Source organism: Pantherophis guttatus, chromosome 1 (genome assembly GCF_059756535.1).
Source record: "Pantherophis guttatus breed Tessera chromosome 1, ASM5975653v1, whole genome shotgun sequence".
Lineage (NCBI taxonomy): Eukaryota > Metazoa > Chordata > Lepidosauria > Squamata > Colubridae > Pantherophis > Pantherophis guttatus.
Window position 1 is genome coordinate 238,683,022 of NC_142063.1, and position 15,931 is coordinate 238,698,952.

Here is a 15,931-nt window from a genome sequence, read left to right on the forward strand (position 1 = left end):
ATTACAATTGTCAACTCTCAGGCACTGCCCATCCTTGAGTTATATTTGGATTACTGTTTGATGTTTTTATCTCCCTCTCTCTGAACCATGCACATGTTTTTATTGTTTCAAAGTTGGACTATCACAATTTATTCTAAAATTGTTCTAATCCTCTTCTTAAAAGATTTCCTTCAGTGTGAAGTGCTACTACTTAAGTTAATTCTCATTTTAAGCATTCAGCTAACATTTCATACATTCCAAAAACCATTAGATTTGTTTCCAGCCATTGCCTGGATTGATTTTATGATCTTTCTTTTTAGTTAACAGACTTTCAAGTTTTCATTCTTTTTATTTACAGGATTTGTCACACTTCTACATCCCTACTCAGAATTCACTTTCTTTTGGTTCCAGATTTCCTTATAAGTGCCAGATTAAAGGCTTGATTGTATAAACTTTTATTTGAAACTTGTATTAATATGAACTACTCTAAATGATAGGCAGTAGAAATCCATTTAAAATAATCAAGCTTCAGAGAGAATTTAGAAAATAAATACTTATTTGATTGCAGTTTCTAAAGTTAATGTATTCAGTCATGTCATAGCTACTTAAATAATCTTTGAAATAATTATATATTATTCAAAATTTTGCTCTGTCCTTTCACTACAAGGGTCTTACAAATATTTTTACCATATTAAGAACTGAAGCCTAAGAGTAAATGAGTTCCAAATGAGGTCTGAAAGTTAATTATTTAAATCAATAATGAAACAATTGTTTATAAGGATATTTTCAGAAATCAACAGGATAACCTTGCTTTGAAAAAAATGTGAATTAAAGATACAAATTTCTGCCTTAAAGCCAGCAAAATTGGTCTTGCATTTAGAAACTTGACAAGAATGATTAAGTACCTGAAATATTAATTATAATGCATTAATAGAATATATTTATACATTAATTACATAGAATGATGCAAATAATATTCAACATTATGATCAGTAAAGTTGTTTTTAAGAATGAAAATTGAAATATTACTCATGGTTTTAAAAAGTTCTTTGAGATATGCCGCAGTTTAAGGCATTTAACAGCTAAGAAAATATCTATATTAGTTTGTATCGGAATCACAATGCTTTTCAGAACAGAATTTTTTTCATCGAAAGTTTAATTCAAGGAATTTTGAACAAGTTCGTTTAAACTATTCATTCTGATTTTGGATTTTGATTTAAATGGTATGCTTACCCCATTGGGAGGAGAAGAAATCCATTCCAAATCTGTCTGTTGTGCTTTAGAATCCAGCAATATTACTGAAAGAAAAAATATCTATGTATTAAAAGTATTTTAAGAATTGTACTCTCATGCTGATTGTGTGTAAACTAAGGGCATTAAACTACTTTGCCTCCATGTTTTTATTCAAGAAGAAATTAGCAGCTGGTTGAAAATACTGAAATCAGTGATTGATTTCACAAGGATACTTTAGTAGGTAATATAAATCAAAGAGTTAAAGGAAATGGCAGGAATCTCCTTTATACTGTAATGCCTTTATAATAGTAACTTTTTTAATATGAAATCTATTCAACCTTTATTTCATGCCACAAATTTCATACGTACTTATGTATGTACTTATGACAGAAATGCAACAGTTTTTCTGACTTTTACTCCAGTTTATAACATAAAGATAAAAGGGTTGGTATATCAGTAACAATATTCAATTTTCACACTTATTCAGCAAAGAATGCATCTAAACAAAACTGTAAAACTTTGTGGACAGATTACTTGTGTTGTTTTGTAAGATGTCCCAAGCTGTTGGTAGGTGCTGAAACTGCTAACAATTGGATTAATAATTAAAAAATTATTTTCAACATCATTTTGGGAAGCATTTATAGTAATCTGATATTTATTCATTGCTTTGTTATCATACATTTTCTCACCTACTATACTAAGAAAAAATATTTCAATTAACAACTTAATATAAAACATATGCATCTATGTTTAGTTAGTAATAAATTCTACCAACACTTTGTACTAGTTAGTAATAAATTCTATCAACACTTTGCACAAATAAATAGATGCTCTGTTTTAAATTTAAAATACTTTTTGTAATTGTAACATTTGACCCTGTCCCTATATAAAACAAACTTGATAATAATAATAATAATAATCAGAATATTCAAGAATGATTTCTTAAGCATTAATTTTATAATATTCTAACAATTATAATATAGTTAAAGAGGATTATGTGCATAGCCTGATCACATGTGCATATGAAAGTTAAGAGTTACAGTGATTTCAATAGTATTTGCAAATAGGCATAAAGGGTTGCAGTCTTACATACTGTGAAAACATACTGAGAAAATCTCATGTGTACCTTTGATATAATTTTACGCTTTCTCAGTGAAGGAAGTTAGGTTTCATATAAAAAGCATCATTTCTACATAATTATACCACTAATTAATCCAGATAACTAAGGGATTCCTTCTATGGTGTTAATAGTTTCTAAAAAAAATTGATAAGAGAGTTCTGTATTGAGTTGCTAATCAAAAACCAGGCTAATAAATTCAGCTAAAAAAGGTTATTCTACATATTTAACCACTCCATGCCCTTTAAACAGACTGAAGAGCAATTGCATTTTAAAAATATTTTACACATACATAGTACTCAAATCAATTCCAAAACTTAAAAAGTGAAAAATAAAAAGTTTTAAAAAAAATCTTTCTGAACATGCAAAACCATAATTTTAATAGTATCAATGTGTGCTGAGAAAAAGTTAGGAGAACTCTCTTCTATGATACTGAAAGATGAGCAGCAACTTTCTCTTGATCCTTTTGTTTATTCTTGACATGAAGTTCCTTAAAGTTTCTGCTAAGGGTTGTAAGCAGAACTTTTTTCTTTTCAAAAGAGACACCTTTTGACTCAAATCAAGTCATTATCTGAAAATGGAAAGGGGGGGAAATAAATCCTATCAAATCTGCATCACACACTTGCACCAACAGGAAACATACTTAAAAAAATCAGATGACAGGATCTCAAAATGCCACTAGAACTCTAAAGCAACATATTCTTTTATTATGCTGATTTCCTAAAAAGGGAAGATAACAGTTTTTCCCCCCCTCCCCTGACAAAACCAAGCAGAAAAGGCACAGTGCAACAGAATAACCCAACATGTTAGACAGATGCTTAATTTTCTCAGGAAAGCATAGTGCCCTCCCCTCCCCTCTGTTAGTTCAGTTTCAGTGACTGAAAACTGAGGGGAAGCCATATAATCTGTTTTGGGTCATGCATGACTTTATCTTACGCAGGGGGCAGATGGTGGCTAGTGGTCTGGACAGGAAGAAATCTCAGATTCCCTGAGACCTAAAGTGTCACACACTCCACCTCTGAGAATTTGCTTAAAGAGCAGCAGGGATGCCTTTCAAAATTCCTTGGGGAGTGAGCGAGTGTCACTTTGCATGTGGCCTGAAACCCTTCCTTATTACTAATTTCCCCCACTTAGGCCTCAAGGTGCCAATGTCAGTTAACAGAACTTCTAAAAGAAGAATGAAGTCTGCCTACATAATGAAGGGACCCCAGTCCACAAACCCAGTCACAGGAGACCTTATTTTCTCAAAGAGAAAGCAGACAAGAAAGGATGTATCTCCCTGGTGGGAGGGGGCGAGGAAGGGAGGGAGTCCTAGCCTCACCTGGCTACGCCTCCCGTTAAAAGGGAGAGCAGCATCTCACCTCCAAGTGTCCGAAAGCCATTTTTTTTCCACCCACGCTGTGCTTCCTCTTCCCGCTGAGCGAAGCGCGGAGGAGTTTCTCATTCCCCCTCCTCCTTTTTTTTTTCTGGGCTGAGCTCTTGCAAGAAGCGGCCAGTTCCCGCGCTTCTCCTTAGTAAGCTGCTAAAAGAGCATCACACACACACACACACCTCCACCGCCACTGACTCCACTTTTGCCGGCTCAGCACCTGAGACGCGCCGGGGGCTTCGCCTACAGGTGATAAAGAATACCGATCCCTCAGGGAGGAAAGTGCCCCCGGAGTAACTTCAATGGAGAGGTGAGCCTTGTTTTTTGCCTACCTCTCTCTCCTTCGCCCTACTCAGCGGGAGCGCCGTTGACTCAACTCTGATTCCCTGTAGGATGGCTGGAAAAACAAACAAACCTGTGTGTCTTCACCACACACTCACGAGGGCTTCTTAACCCGTTGAAAAAAAAAAAATCCCCCCAAAACAAAAAACCCTGAACTCCGATCCCTCACATGCACTCCTCACCCCCACTTCCTAAGGAGGAGGAAAGCAGATGCGCGCAACTGATGATCGAGCCTTCTTAGGTATTCAGAGCCCGAGAACAACTCCAAAAGTTGGAAAGTTTTGCGAGTCTGCCTTGCCCAGGTAAACGTGACAGTTGTCAAGAGATCAGAGCTACTTCCTACACAAACTCCTTTTCTCTGATCAGCTCGGTCCAAATGAGAGCCAGTTCCTAAATTAGCAAAGTAGCACTACAAGCATCTGTGAAATCACACACCTTCAATTACTTCGCACGGCGACTCCAAAGGGAAGGTGCCACTTGCTTTCCGCCACATATCTCGCCCCTTAATCCAGAGTTTTGTTCTCTAGTCGCTTCTTACCCTCCTCCTCTCCTTTCCCGAACTAAGCGATTTCATCTTTAAGATAAAAGTTTTCAATAGAGCTTGATCCCATTCCCCAGCATAGGCATGCATATGGACTTCCATTTTATGTATAAGCTTTATTTCATCTCCGAGAGCCTCTCTTTCCCATTTCCAGTTGATAGCGGGAAGCCTGCTTTTTCGATGCTCCCCATAGTTCAAAAAAGAAGGGGGAAAAAAAGAAATATCCGGAAACGGAGAGGAGGGGATGTCTCAATCTCCCGCCCCCCCCAAAAATCATTTTATCGATCTTTAACGTCGTTTCGATTCTCCCCAAGAAAGAAAACATACTTTTTGCCTATTCCGAGAAGCACTGCCTTCAAATTGTCCCTTTTAAAACAGATCTGACATTAATATGGGTAATAATAATAATAATAATAATAATAATAATAATAATAATAATAATAATAATAATAATAATAATAATAATAATAATAATGTGTTGCTGGACCGGTTTATACACACAGACGCATATTATGTACAGAGCGAGCGATTGAGGGTGTGGGGAGGCCGTAATACCCATTCAGCGTCCATAAGAACGCGGCATTATACAAGAGATACGCGGCGTTATCTGCGTACGTGATGCAAATATTTCTACTCGCCGGCTCTCTCCTCGTTTGCCTAAAACCCCGCGCCCTGCGAGATGTGATCACGCCACCAGCACAAAACGAACAGACGGCCTTTTATTATTAGCTATTACAGGTGACACGGGTGGCTATCAAAGGAAAAGCAGTTTACTTTTCCACCCTCCCTTAATCCTTAGAGTCGATACATTCTTAGGAGCCGAAACTCCTCTGCAGTCCTGGAACAGGTCGCTCGCTTCATACCCTTCCCATCCCGAACTCCGGCGGTGTAGGAAGCCGGGAGGTAATCGCCTGGTAGCCAGATGTGTTTTGAGAGCTGAGAGGGTTCATCTACCGATCTATAAAAATTAACCTTGGTAAGAGGAACCTATCCGAGAATCCTAACCATCGCTCTCCCTCCTTTTCTCCCACTCCCCCACCCCAACCTCGCTAACTGGCATAGATGGAGATTCAAAGCCTTCCCAGACCTTTTTCCATCACGTGCGGTCCCTTCGCGCAGCTAACCCAGTTCAGAAAATGCGCCGTAGTCTCGGATGCAAAAAGGCACAATCGGGGCGCGATCCCGATCTCTCTCCTTCCTGATCAAATGCCTGAGGGGGATGGGGGGGACGTCGGTTTCACTTCGTGACGGAAAGGGCATAAGCGAGAGGCGCTCGACCCGGGGCGAAAGGTGCCCGACACGCTCTCCTTTTCGCCTGGATGGCATCGGGACGGAGCCAAGGGAAGCGGCAGGCAAGTCGCAAATCTCGAGAACGGTCCCGAAAAAAAGCCCTCGTAGCGGGAGAAGGGGGAGAAAAAGGAGCGATAAACTTTGTGGCCAAGCATCATCTTACCTTCTTTTGCAGCCTGTGCCTCCCCCGTGTGTGCAAACTGAAGCAGCCAGATGTTACACAAAATAATCCAAGAAGGGAGCCTAGTTTGAAAAACCATGATGCGTGAGCTGCAGATGTTTAAATCAAGCTAAGGATATTATGCATATACATTCAGAAAGAGAGAGAGAGAGAGAGAGACTGCGCTTGGCGTTTGCTTCTGCTTGCTCCCGCGGCTGGCTCGGGCTGCTGCTGCTGCTGCTGCTGCTGGCTCCGGCTGCGATGTGTTTTAATGTGCAGTGCTCTTTCAACGCAGCTCTTCGCGGACTGCCTTTCTCGCTTTTCCCGGCTCGCTTTTTCGCTCTCCGTATTTGCTGCCTGCGAGTCTCCGACTGCAGACCGAACCTTTCGCTCCACACTCCAATAATATCAATAGGCGCGGGGGGGGGGGAGGAGGAGGAGGAGGAGGAGGCAAGAAAAAAGGGGCAGGACCAATGGAGAAAGAACAGCCCGTCCTTCAAAATGACTGGCAGGCCACGCCAACCTAAGAGAAAGCGGAATCACGGCCGCCGGACAACGAATCGTTCCATCTTGAGAGGCGGAGCTAAGCCATTCGTCCAATCAACGGGGAGGAAGCGTCAGGTTGCGGCCGGTTCTCAGGTTCTCTTGTAATTTCCCTTGGAGTGCCTGTTTCCAGCAGGCGCAGTTGGCCGGGCGGAGGGAGCGTTAGGCAAGTTTGTAGCAGCAGGGAATGAAAGCTCTGACATGTTTCTTTTGGAAGAAGGAGAGAGAGAAAAAAAAAAAAAGCCACCAATCAGCAGCTGGGCTGGCGAAATCTTCGCTCCACGAGGAGTCGAAAGGCCACGCCCCCAGCTACCCTGCCCAGAATCTCCCGAGACGAAGGAGAAGCGCGAAGAGGCAAGCAGCTGCCTCCTCTCTTTTGCCTCATATTCCTGCGGGACGCGCGAGAAGGAAGGAGAAAGCAGTGGTTCTCCCGGTACCCCCGGGAGCGGTGCTCCATCTGGAAGGAGAATAGCCTGTATACCTGCTTCCTTCCTTCCGTCCTTCCTTCCTTTATGGGATGATCCCCCGGTCCAAGTAGCTTCACCCTTCCTCCCCGATGAATGAAAAGAACGGGGAGGGGGGGGAAGCAGAGGGGATTCCCTTGATCAAGAACACCGGAGGGAAGGCCAATGAGGCGCCTTTTGGGGGGAGGAGAGGGTGTTGCATGATCTCCGGGCTGCACCCGCTTTTTTTTTTTTTTTTTTTAAATTGGTTGAAGTTGGGCCCCCATCTCTTGGAGCTCTGCTTGGCCGTCCACAATAGAGTCTCCCTGGAAAAAGAAAAAAAAAGGGGGGGGGAGGGAGGAATCAGGGAGGGAAGTCTGCAAGACGGTAGCAATGCTCTTAAAAATTGCTTAAGAAAGGAAGATCCATCCAGGGGAAGCACCCGGGCCCGCTTTCTTTATAAGGCACCCGCCCGGGGACCTCCTAGGGGGCGGTGGTTGTTGTTTTTTTCCCCTCTCCTCAAAAGGCCCCGGGGGTGCCTATCCCCGCCCGCGCGTTTTTCCAGACGCTGCAGTGGAACGAGAGAGAGAGAGAGAGAGTTGGCTGTTTACGTTCTTGTGCTCCTGGACGAGTACTGCTCATCGCGAAGGGTTTTCCTTTTCCCTTCCCTAGCGAGAGTTGGTTCGCAAAAGCTGGCTTTTAAAAATAAGGGAAAGCGGTGGCAGCGATTCAGAAAGTGAAAACACGCCAAAGCACGCGCGCTAGTGAACCGCACACACACGACAGTTCGACTTTTCCGTTCTAAAGCTGTTTGGAATGGGAGCAGATCACTTTTGGGGACGATCGGGGTGTGCGATCGGATGTTTGTGTCTCTTTTGAAAATACTGGATTCATAAAGCTCTTGTGGGTCTGTGGCTCCTATATAGACAAAATGCTCAACTTGATTCTGTTGCTCCGTTTATGAGTTACATTACACAATAGTCAGCAAAATACAAATCCTGATGATGTTATTACCTCTCAAATCACATACATCAGTGTCATTATTATTTCCTGACCTCAGATCCTCTTCTTGCTTTTATGCATGATTTTCCTCAAAAAATTGTATTAGATGTAGCGGGAGTTATTTTCCAAGCTTCTAACATCCCTGTCCACAGCTGGCTAATCCTATTCCACAACTCAAATGAGGTTTTATTTTTGTATGTGGATCATTCTAAAGTTGGAATAAGTGTCTGTGGGTATTTGATTACAATCTGTAACACCCAAATAGGTTTTAAACTGCACTATCCTTCGTATTCCAAATATCAGGGGGGAAAAAAATTAAAAATAGATTTTTTAAAAAAGATTTTTTAAAAAAAAAATCTGTTACCTCATTTGATCTGCCAGTTACAAGTATCTGCAATAAAATATTTGGTTTTGTTTCTGAAGCAACCATTGTAAAACTTTTAAATTGCATTGAATTTAAAACTTAACCTATATTTTTTCCTTGATTTTTTTTTCAAAGTAAAATTATTTTCACTAGCAATATTTTTGGGGTAGTGCTTTCTACTGTCTTCAGCACTACAGTGTTTGTGAAGAAATCAGTTTAATGATGACATAAAGCTAGTTGCTATTCAGCATCTTTTCCTCCTGGAAGATTCAAGTAGAGGCAACTTCTAATCAGACAAGAATTTTATTGCATTCTTTTGTAAAGAAAGTTGTCAGTTTTTTAAAGTTCAGCCCAATGATGCAAAGCATGCTTTCTCAGCAACATAAAGGTGAACAACATCTTACTGTTGTTTTAGGCATCTTAGTAATGCCTTTGTATAAATTGAATATAGAACATTTTTTTTTTTGTCAACAACAGCAAGACAGAGTTGTTTTGTTAAAGAACCCAGTTTCTTACTGTAAAGGGAACATTTGAATTCCTGGATGTGAAAATGATTTTAACAGAATGCAAACTTTAGTAATATTTATTTTTTTACTTAATATGTTTTTATTTTTATGGGGATTTTTTGCCAATCATGTTTTGATTTTTCTTCCCTGAAGATAAATAGTAAGTTAGTACGCTTTGTAAGGATACTGAAAACCTGCAAATAGAGCACTTGATCACTGCTCTATGATTAAGAACTGATTAAGAATTGGAACTGATTAAGAATTAAAAGGGAACTGAATTTCCAGTTTACAGGAGCCTGAACATGTACAGTATATTACATTTACTCTGCATAAGTACCTGCATGTAGAAATGGTATCTAAATATGATTATGTAAAATTGTATTATTTTCTGAGTGAATGTTATAGACCAAAATGCAAAATTTGTTCTCTAGCTGTAGTATAAGGACAACAAAAATAGAAAATCAAGGTGTTTGTACTTAGAAAAGAACATATTTTTGTTGTACAAATTTCTTCCATGATTTCTAGACAGATAACCTTGCCAATTATTAATGACATAACAATTGCAGAAAGGACATAACAATTGACAGAAATAAAGTACATTCTAAGTAATGTACTTTATTTACCTTTCAATTGATGGTAGCAGGCCTGTATTCATAAAATAAATAGTTTCTTATGAAATTGAAGGTCAATGCATCTATATCTAAAATAAGGTAAGACACTTGGTACTATAAAAGTACACATAAAAGCTATTTCTAGTTCTGCAGCTCTCGCAGAGAAAGATGACAGATTTTCAGGAAAGGAGAGGATTTTGCAGGAGAAACACTTTCATCCCAACCTTAGAAACCACATTGTTCCTGTCCTGGACGATTCTTGTGATGGCTCATTATCAAGACACTTGCATTTTAATTCTCTTTTTGCGAATGTAGTTGTGATTTTAGTTTAAGTCTTCCTGCAGAAAACATTGCCTGTATGTCCAAGATATGGCATAGTATTCTGTGTATATGTACAGTAAATATAAAAATTACCCTATAGCTAAATTTGATTCCTGATGATTTAAGGAACACATATTGTTTTCTGGGAACAATACCAAAGTAGCTTGCCTTCTGGGGTGTTGTTTCAATTATGCCAGGATTTCATGGTGGTTTCCCAAACAAGTACTAATCAATTCTGTATGGAAATAGCTCACATATAGAATTTAACAATAACCATCACCCAAATCACCACCATATTCAGAAGAGTCTCTTTTAACGATCAGCCAGAGACAGTTTCTTCAACTAAATCAAACTTTGGTAGAGTACGATTTTCTAGTTGCTGGGCTATTACATGGAAAGGAAGCATTGTGTGGGATGACTTGACTGCCTGTGATGGAGTAGCCCCCAATTACATTCAACATTTGCTTTTGAAGCCTGACAATGAATTGTGAAGGATAATCTGAATATTGCTGAACAAATGGTTAAATATGAAAAGGATATTGGTTTGAGGATATTTTAGCTGTAACTACTTTGTTCCAACCTCTTACCATCCACATGTGTTGGGATCACTGTTTGTTTCAACATTTACCCTAAGCTGAGGTTTGTTTAACTATGGTTTGTTGTGTAAATCACAATTGGGTGGCTTCACACAACACATTAAGCCAAAGCCACTCTGTCTTAATGTGATACATGAGCTCAGTCCCAGAATTCACAGTCTCTGTGAGGTGTTCTTTCAATTTATTTATTTATTTATTTGTTCAACTTGTATGCAGCCTTTCTCCGAAGACTCAAGGCGGCATACAAGTTGACTCCGAAGACTCAACGCTCAATTTATCTGGAAGGAAAGGTTGTTTTCAATATGGATTTGGCTAATATATTTTAAAACTGAATATGGTGCTTTACTTTAAGATTTAATGTGCATATTTGTCTTTTGGGATCCAAATAGGACCAAAAAAGTGAGGAAGAGAGAAACAAAATAGGAATATTTATCTAAAGATAAAACTTTGTAAATTCATAGAGACTTTGACAAAAAATGTATATAACACTGAGTGACTCTCAGAAAATCTAGCTTTCAACAAATGGGCTACTTCCCACATAGTGCCAATGGATATTGGAGTAGTTATCATAACCCATTATCTGAACATGCTGATGGCAGATGAATAATCAGTGACATTGACTGTTATCGTTTATGACTTAGAAAAATGGCTCCCGGAAGCCTCTTTCCAGCAGAAGTTATAGATACTTAACTTTATTTATTCCAGCTGTAGGGCTCTCAAATTCTACAAGGGTAAATTGCAGTCATGTTGCTTACATGCCTTAAATGATGAAGAAGCAGTTTATATTAGGTCAGTTGCCATGTAAACATGCTCATTGTATTGTCATGTGTATACAATCTTCAACTGAAGAGAAATAGATCACAACCTTTTGATTCTAAGTAACTGTGCTTGTGCCTGACTAGTTAACTTTGATGGTTTCATGAGCTCTTCTTTTCTCCTTCCAGAGAAAGATTTGATATTTTTAAGCAAATATTATAAATATTTAAAAGGAGATGCCCAACCGCTGTTTAAATATAAAGGTAAGGCACAATTAATTGTTTAAAAAGAGAGGGAGAGGACAGCAAGATATTCAGGAGATGGATAACTGCTGTGAGCCTTTAAAAAGACAGTGAAGGCATTGAGAAAGTGGGCTCAGTCTTCAAGGATGAAATCTGCATACTGGAAGTTATTTCATGTAAAGCTTAATAGGATGCTTATAAATCAAAGCATAGTTTTGAAAGTAAAATAAAATCTTGCTGAATTCAACTGAAGCAAAATGGAAATGGAAAATTTTAAATGCCAAAATAAATGTGCATACAGGCAGGCCAATAATTAACATTTAAAGCAATATTTTTTTTCCTTTAAAACTTTTCAGAAAATATTAAATGGATAAAATATCCATTTTAACAATAGATAGTCAGAATTCCGTCTCCCACTGCTGTGGTTTTGTATATTTTTTCCTCTTATTTGGTCATTTTACTTATTTGCAGTTTGCATTGGACTTGGCTATAATTGTTCAACCACTATTTATTCTTTTAAAACTGCATAAGTTGCCTAGTTTTGCTTTCCTTAAATGAGTGATCCTTCTCTATTGGCTTATCACACTTTACCTGAACAATTCCTGCTTCTTCTGTTCTTTTTCTGCTTCATGCTAAAGCAAATCCTCTTTCCCTTGTTTTCTTCATAAAGATTCCTGAAAGAATTTCCTCAAGCAAATCATCCTATTAGGCTACCCCTTCAACCTTTTTCTTCAAATCACTCCCACAAAGATCACTCCCACAAAGATCTTGCAATCATCCTCCATAAAACCATTTCTTGTAGAGGTAGAGGTATTGTAAATTAAAATTGCACATTAATAGGTCTGCTATCTGTTCCACATATAAATAGCTTTATTTAGGAACAGCTTATTTTGCTTATTTATTTATTTAAAGGTCTGGCCAATTCAGACCTTATGGCTCTAGGCGGAATACAGCATAACACACACACACTTGGACATCCATCATCAAACAACAAATTTGTTAGAACCCTGGCAATTTATATACATAAATTTTCCATTTTAGCATTTGTATTTATATGCATAAATGGCAACTCAAAGGGCAGGACCAAAACTAACCTCAAAGGGGATTCCCCCTCAACTAGTCCCTAATGTCTGGTACAAATTATCATGTACTTCCAGTTTTTATTTACTTATTTCCCTTATTTGCTTCTCTGACAGCAGATGGCAGCACTATGTGACTACTGTTCTTGAAAAGACTAAGCAGATTGGAAGTGATGGATGGGAGACCACTAGAAAATTCCATGGTTGTAAATCAGAGAGATTAAGGGGGAAAAAATCTGGCAAACCATTTTGGGACTGTCATGAGGAAAACAATACAGACATCTCCATATTATCACCAGCTGAGGTTGATTTAAGAGAGACTTTACTTTTTTATTTATTTATTTCCATCCATTCATTCCTTTCACCATAAATGAATAAAGGACTTCTAATATAACCTAACACAAAAACTGCCTCTGATCGAGGATCAGTGAACTTCCTGTCCAATAATTTTTTAAAAGGGGGGGGGAATCAAGATTCAAAAGCTTCAATAGTCTTTCTATCCTGCTTCAAAGTCCAATTTTTACTTTGATTGTGTATCACAAGTAAAACCATTGCCTGCACAAATCTGATCTTTGTAGATAGGAACACTTCAGGGCATGTGAATATATTTTCCAAGGCCGCCTAATTGCCTTGATTCTGGTATGTGGCATTTTTCTTCCCTACTTGTTTCTTTACTGCTGATACCTGATCCTAAAAGGCTATCCATCACATTGGTATCTTCATTGTCAATTCTTAGGCTGGTTGCCACACCTGTTGTTATGAGTTTAGACTTCTTTATATTTAATCTTAGTTGCCCATTTTTACTGTGCTCCTTGATTTTCATTACTAGAGCTTGCAGATCATTTGCATTTTCAGCTATCAGCAGTTTACATTACCATTACCCAATTAAGAATAAATCAGAGTGTTACATGCCAAGGAGGATCATTCATAAAGCATCAAGGAAATGTGAGATGAAAATGTGTATACAAGTTTTGCAATTTGCTAAGGTAAGATCATTAGCATTTTGATATCACATGCATGTCTTCATTTCAGGCTATTGTTAGACAATCGCCCAGAAGCAAGCATTTTATACCAAATATACATAGCCATACTACACAGGAAAGGACTAAAAATACAAAATCACATGTTAAAGGTGATCAATTCTGGCAACTGGACTTTAGATAAGATTATAGAATGTGCCTGGACATTCAGAAAACACCCAAGAGTAAAAACATGGAATAGAAATGTGTAGCTCAGTAGAAATCACAATGTGTAAATCTCTGTGAGAAAGGATTTCATCAGCAAAAGTGATACAGAATGTGTTGGTATCCACTATTTATCAAGAAACATTTCAAAAGGTATATCTTAAAATGTGGGAAGGAGGTCAAAATCCATAGATTGTATGGACAGTTGTAGAATTTTTAGAAGGGCAGAGGTCTGTAGGCTCTATGGCCATGGAAAAATGAATAATCCAAGCAGCTGGTTGGCACAAAGAAGGGCAAATAACTAATTTCAGGACTGAATTCCATCTGCAAAACTAGGATTATAACAGCATAAATAGTGAGAAACATTGTCAGTTCTGAGTTCAAAACGTGGAAACAGTGGAGATTCAAAGAGAAGTCAACTTCTGTCAACAAAGCTACTATTATGTTTTCATCTTGAACTTCTGTTGTCCACTCCAGGTCAAAGATAAAGAAGAAGAAAAAACAGTAAGCATTGAATCTTTCCTGAATCTTCTGTTTAGTTTTTATCTGGCTGTGCTATTTGGTCCAGACTTTGGACTGGTCATAAGAACCAGGTAGATCAAATATATTGCTCAGTCTACAAGATAAGCATTGCAGGCCTTATCTGTAGCAGCATCTGGATTCACCAAGTCTGAGGTATGAAGAGCTGAAAAATAGAGCCTGTTAAAATGTCTTTCCACTGTGGGGGAAATACAGAAGGTGAAATTGCTGAAATCTTTTTCAGAGAGGAGGAAAAGAGACAAGTGAAGGCAGTAAGCTAAGGGAAACTGTGTAGTTGCATTTCAGCCAAAACCGGAAGCACTAGATTTTCAAGGGAAAGGGAGAGAGAGAGATTATATCTGTCATTTCTTTATAATCAGTCTAAAGTCACTTGGAATGAATACTTACGTTCTTGTGCCTTGCCTAAGCTTTATTGGACCAATCTGTGATAGATTTTTGTAGATGTAGACACAATAATGGGAGAGAGCAGAGCCTAATTTCCTAGCAGATCATTCTTAATGAGCAAAAAAATGGGATTTTGATAGGAAAGGGGAGGGGACGGGATGGGAGAGGAGAGAAGAGGAGAGAGGAGAGGTCATAATGTAAGTTCTCAGAAAGGCCTCTCTGAGAAAAATGTTCACAAAATACCACAAACCATGAATAGAATTCATTTTCAGGGTCTGACAACTACAAAACAAAATCCAGGGTGCATAATGATAGTCAAGGCAATCACTACACAGTGAAATGACAATGGTCTAGGTAGGAAGCTTTGGTTAAGATAGACATATTTGCTTTCCAGATTTTGCATAGCAAAATAATTATAAGTTGGTCAGAACTGGGGTTCCTGACCATGGTCTTGACCACAGAATAGCTGATATTTTGCTGGCAACTCTGGTTGGCATTTTCAAAGACAGGATAGTCTTTGTATAAAGTATAAAGACAGGAGCTCAATACCTGCTCAGTTGCCTGTGAGCATGCCAGCCACAGTTTATTTATATTTACTTATATTTCAGACATCTTAGCCACCCATCACCCTCGGGTAGCTGCTGACAAAAAGTCAGGAAATCTGTGGTCTGAACTGGGGTTCCCAACCTCTGGTCCACGGATTGCCATGCAAGTGGCGGGTGAACGCACAAAACTCCATTTGTGCATGTATCAGATTAGGTTGCACTTGCAAAACCATCCCCTACCCCCTGCTGCTATCGCCTTCTTCTGCCCTCTGCTGCCTGTCACTGCTGGTCCGTGGAGCTGGAAAGATAGGGACCACTGGTCTAGACCACCATCATTAAACCTAAAGCCTAACACTGCCCAAGAACTACCAGCCATGGAAGCACTACACCAGTATAAGCACTATGAGGTATCATAACTTTGTTTGACAAACTTAAGGTATCATACTTTTCGGACTATAAGACACATTTTTTTGTCTCGTCTTAAAGGGGGCAAAAATATCTCTGCATATTATAGGCCAAATATGGCTGAAGCCCCGCCCAGCCACCAGCCATTTTTGGGCCACCGCACGTCCTGTTTTCTAGGCTTTTTTGGCCCATTTTGGGGGCTTTTTCAGCCTGTTTTTGAGGGTTTGGGGGCCCATTTTTTAGGCTTTTGTTAGCCCGTTTTTGGGGCTTTTTTGGCCCATTTTTAAGGTTTTTTTGGCCCAATTGCCAAAAAAACCCTTGAAAATGGCCCCAAAAAACCTCGAAAATGGCCCCCAAAAGGCCTCAGAAACAGGCCAAA

At 39.0% G+C, this 15,931-nt stretch overlaps 1 protein-coding gene across 6 annotated transcripts in view; it reads right to left on the reverse strand.

Annotated features, from left to right (window-relative positions):
* The window catches only part of EPHA7 (EPH receptor A7), a 172,277-nt gene extending 165,483 nt beyond the window's left edge, over positions 1 to 6,794 (reverse strand). For all 6 annotated transcript variants that reach the window (XM_087882580.1, XM_034409008.3, XM_034409006.3 and 3 more), the window contains exons 1-2: positions 6,035 to 6,794; positions 1,213 to 1,277 (exon numbers count right to left, since the gene is read on the reverse strand). In XM_087882580.1, coding sequence (XP_087738706.1) covers positions 1,213 to 1,277; positions 6,035 to 6,131 — 162 coding nt within the window. In that variant the 5' untranslated portion in view covers positions 6,132 to 6,794. The remainder of the gene's footprint in view (positions 1 to 1,212; positions 1,278 to 6,034) is intronic.
* Between the last annotated feature and the right edge of the window lie 9,137 nt (positions 6,795 to 15,931).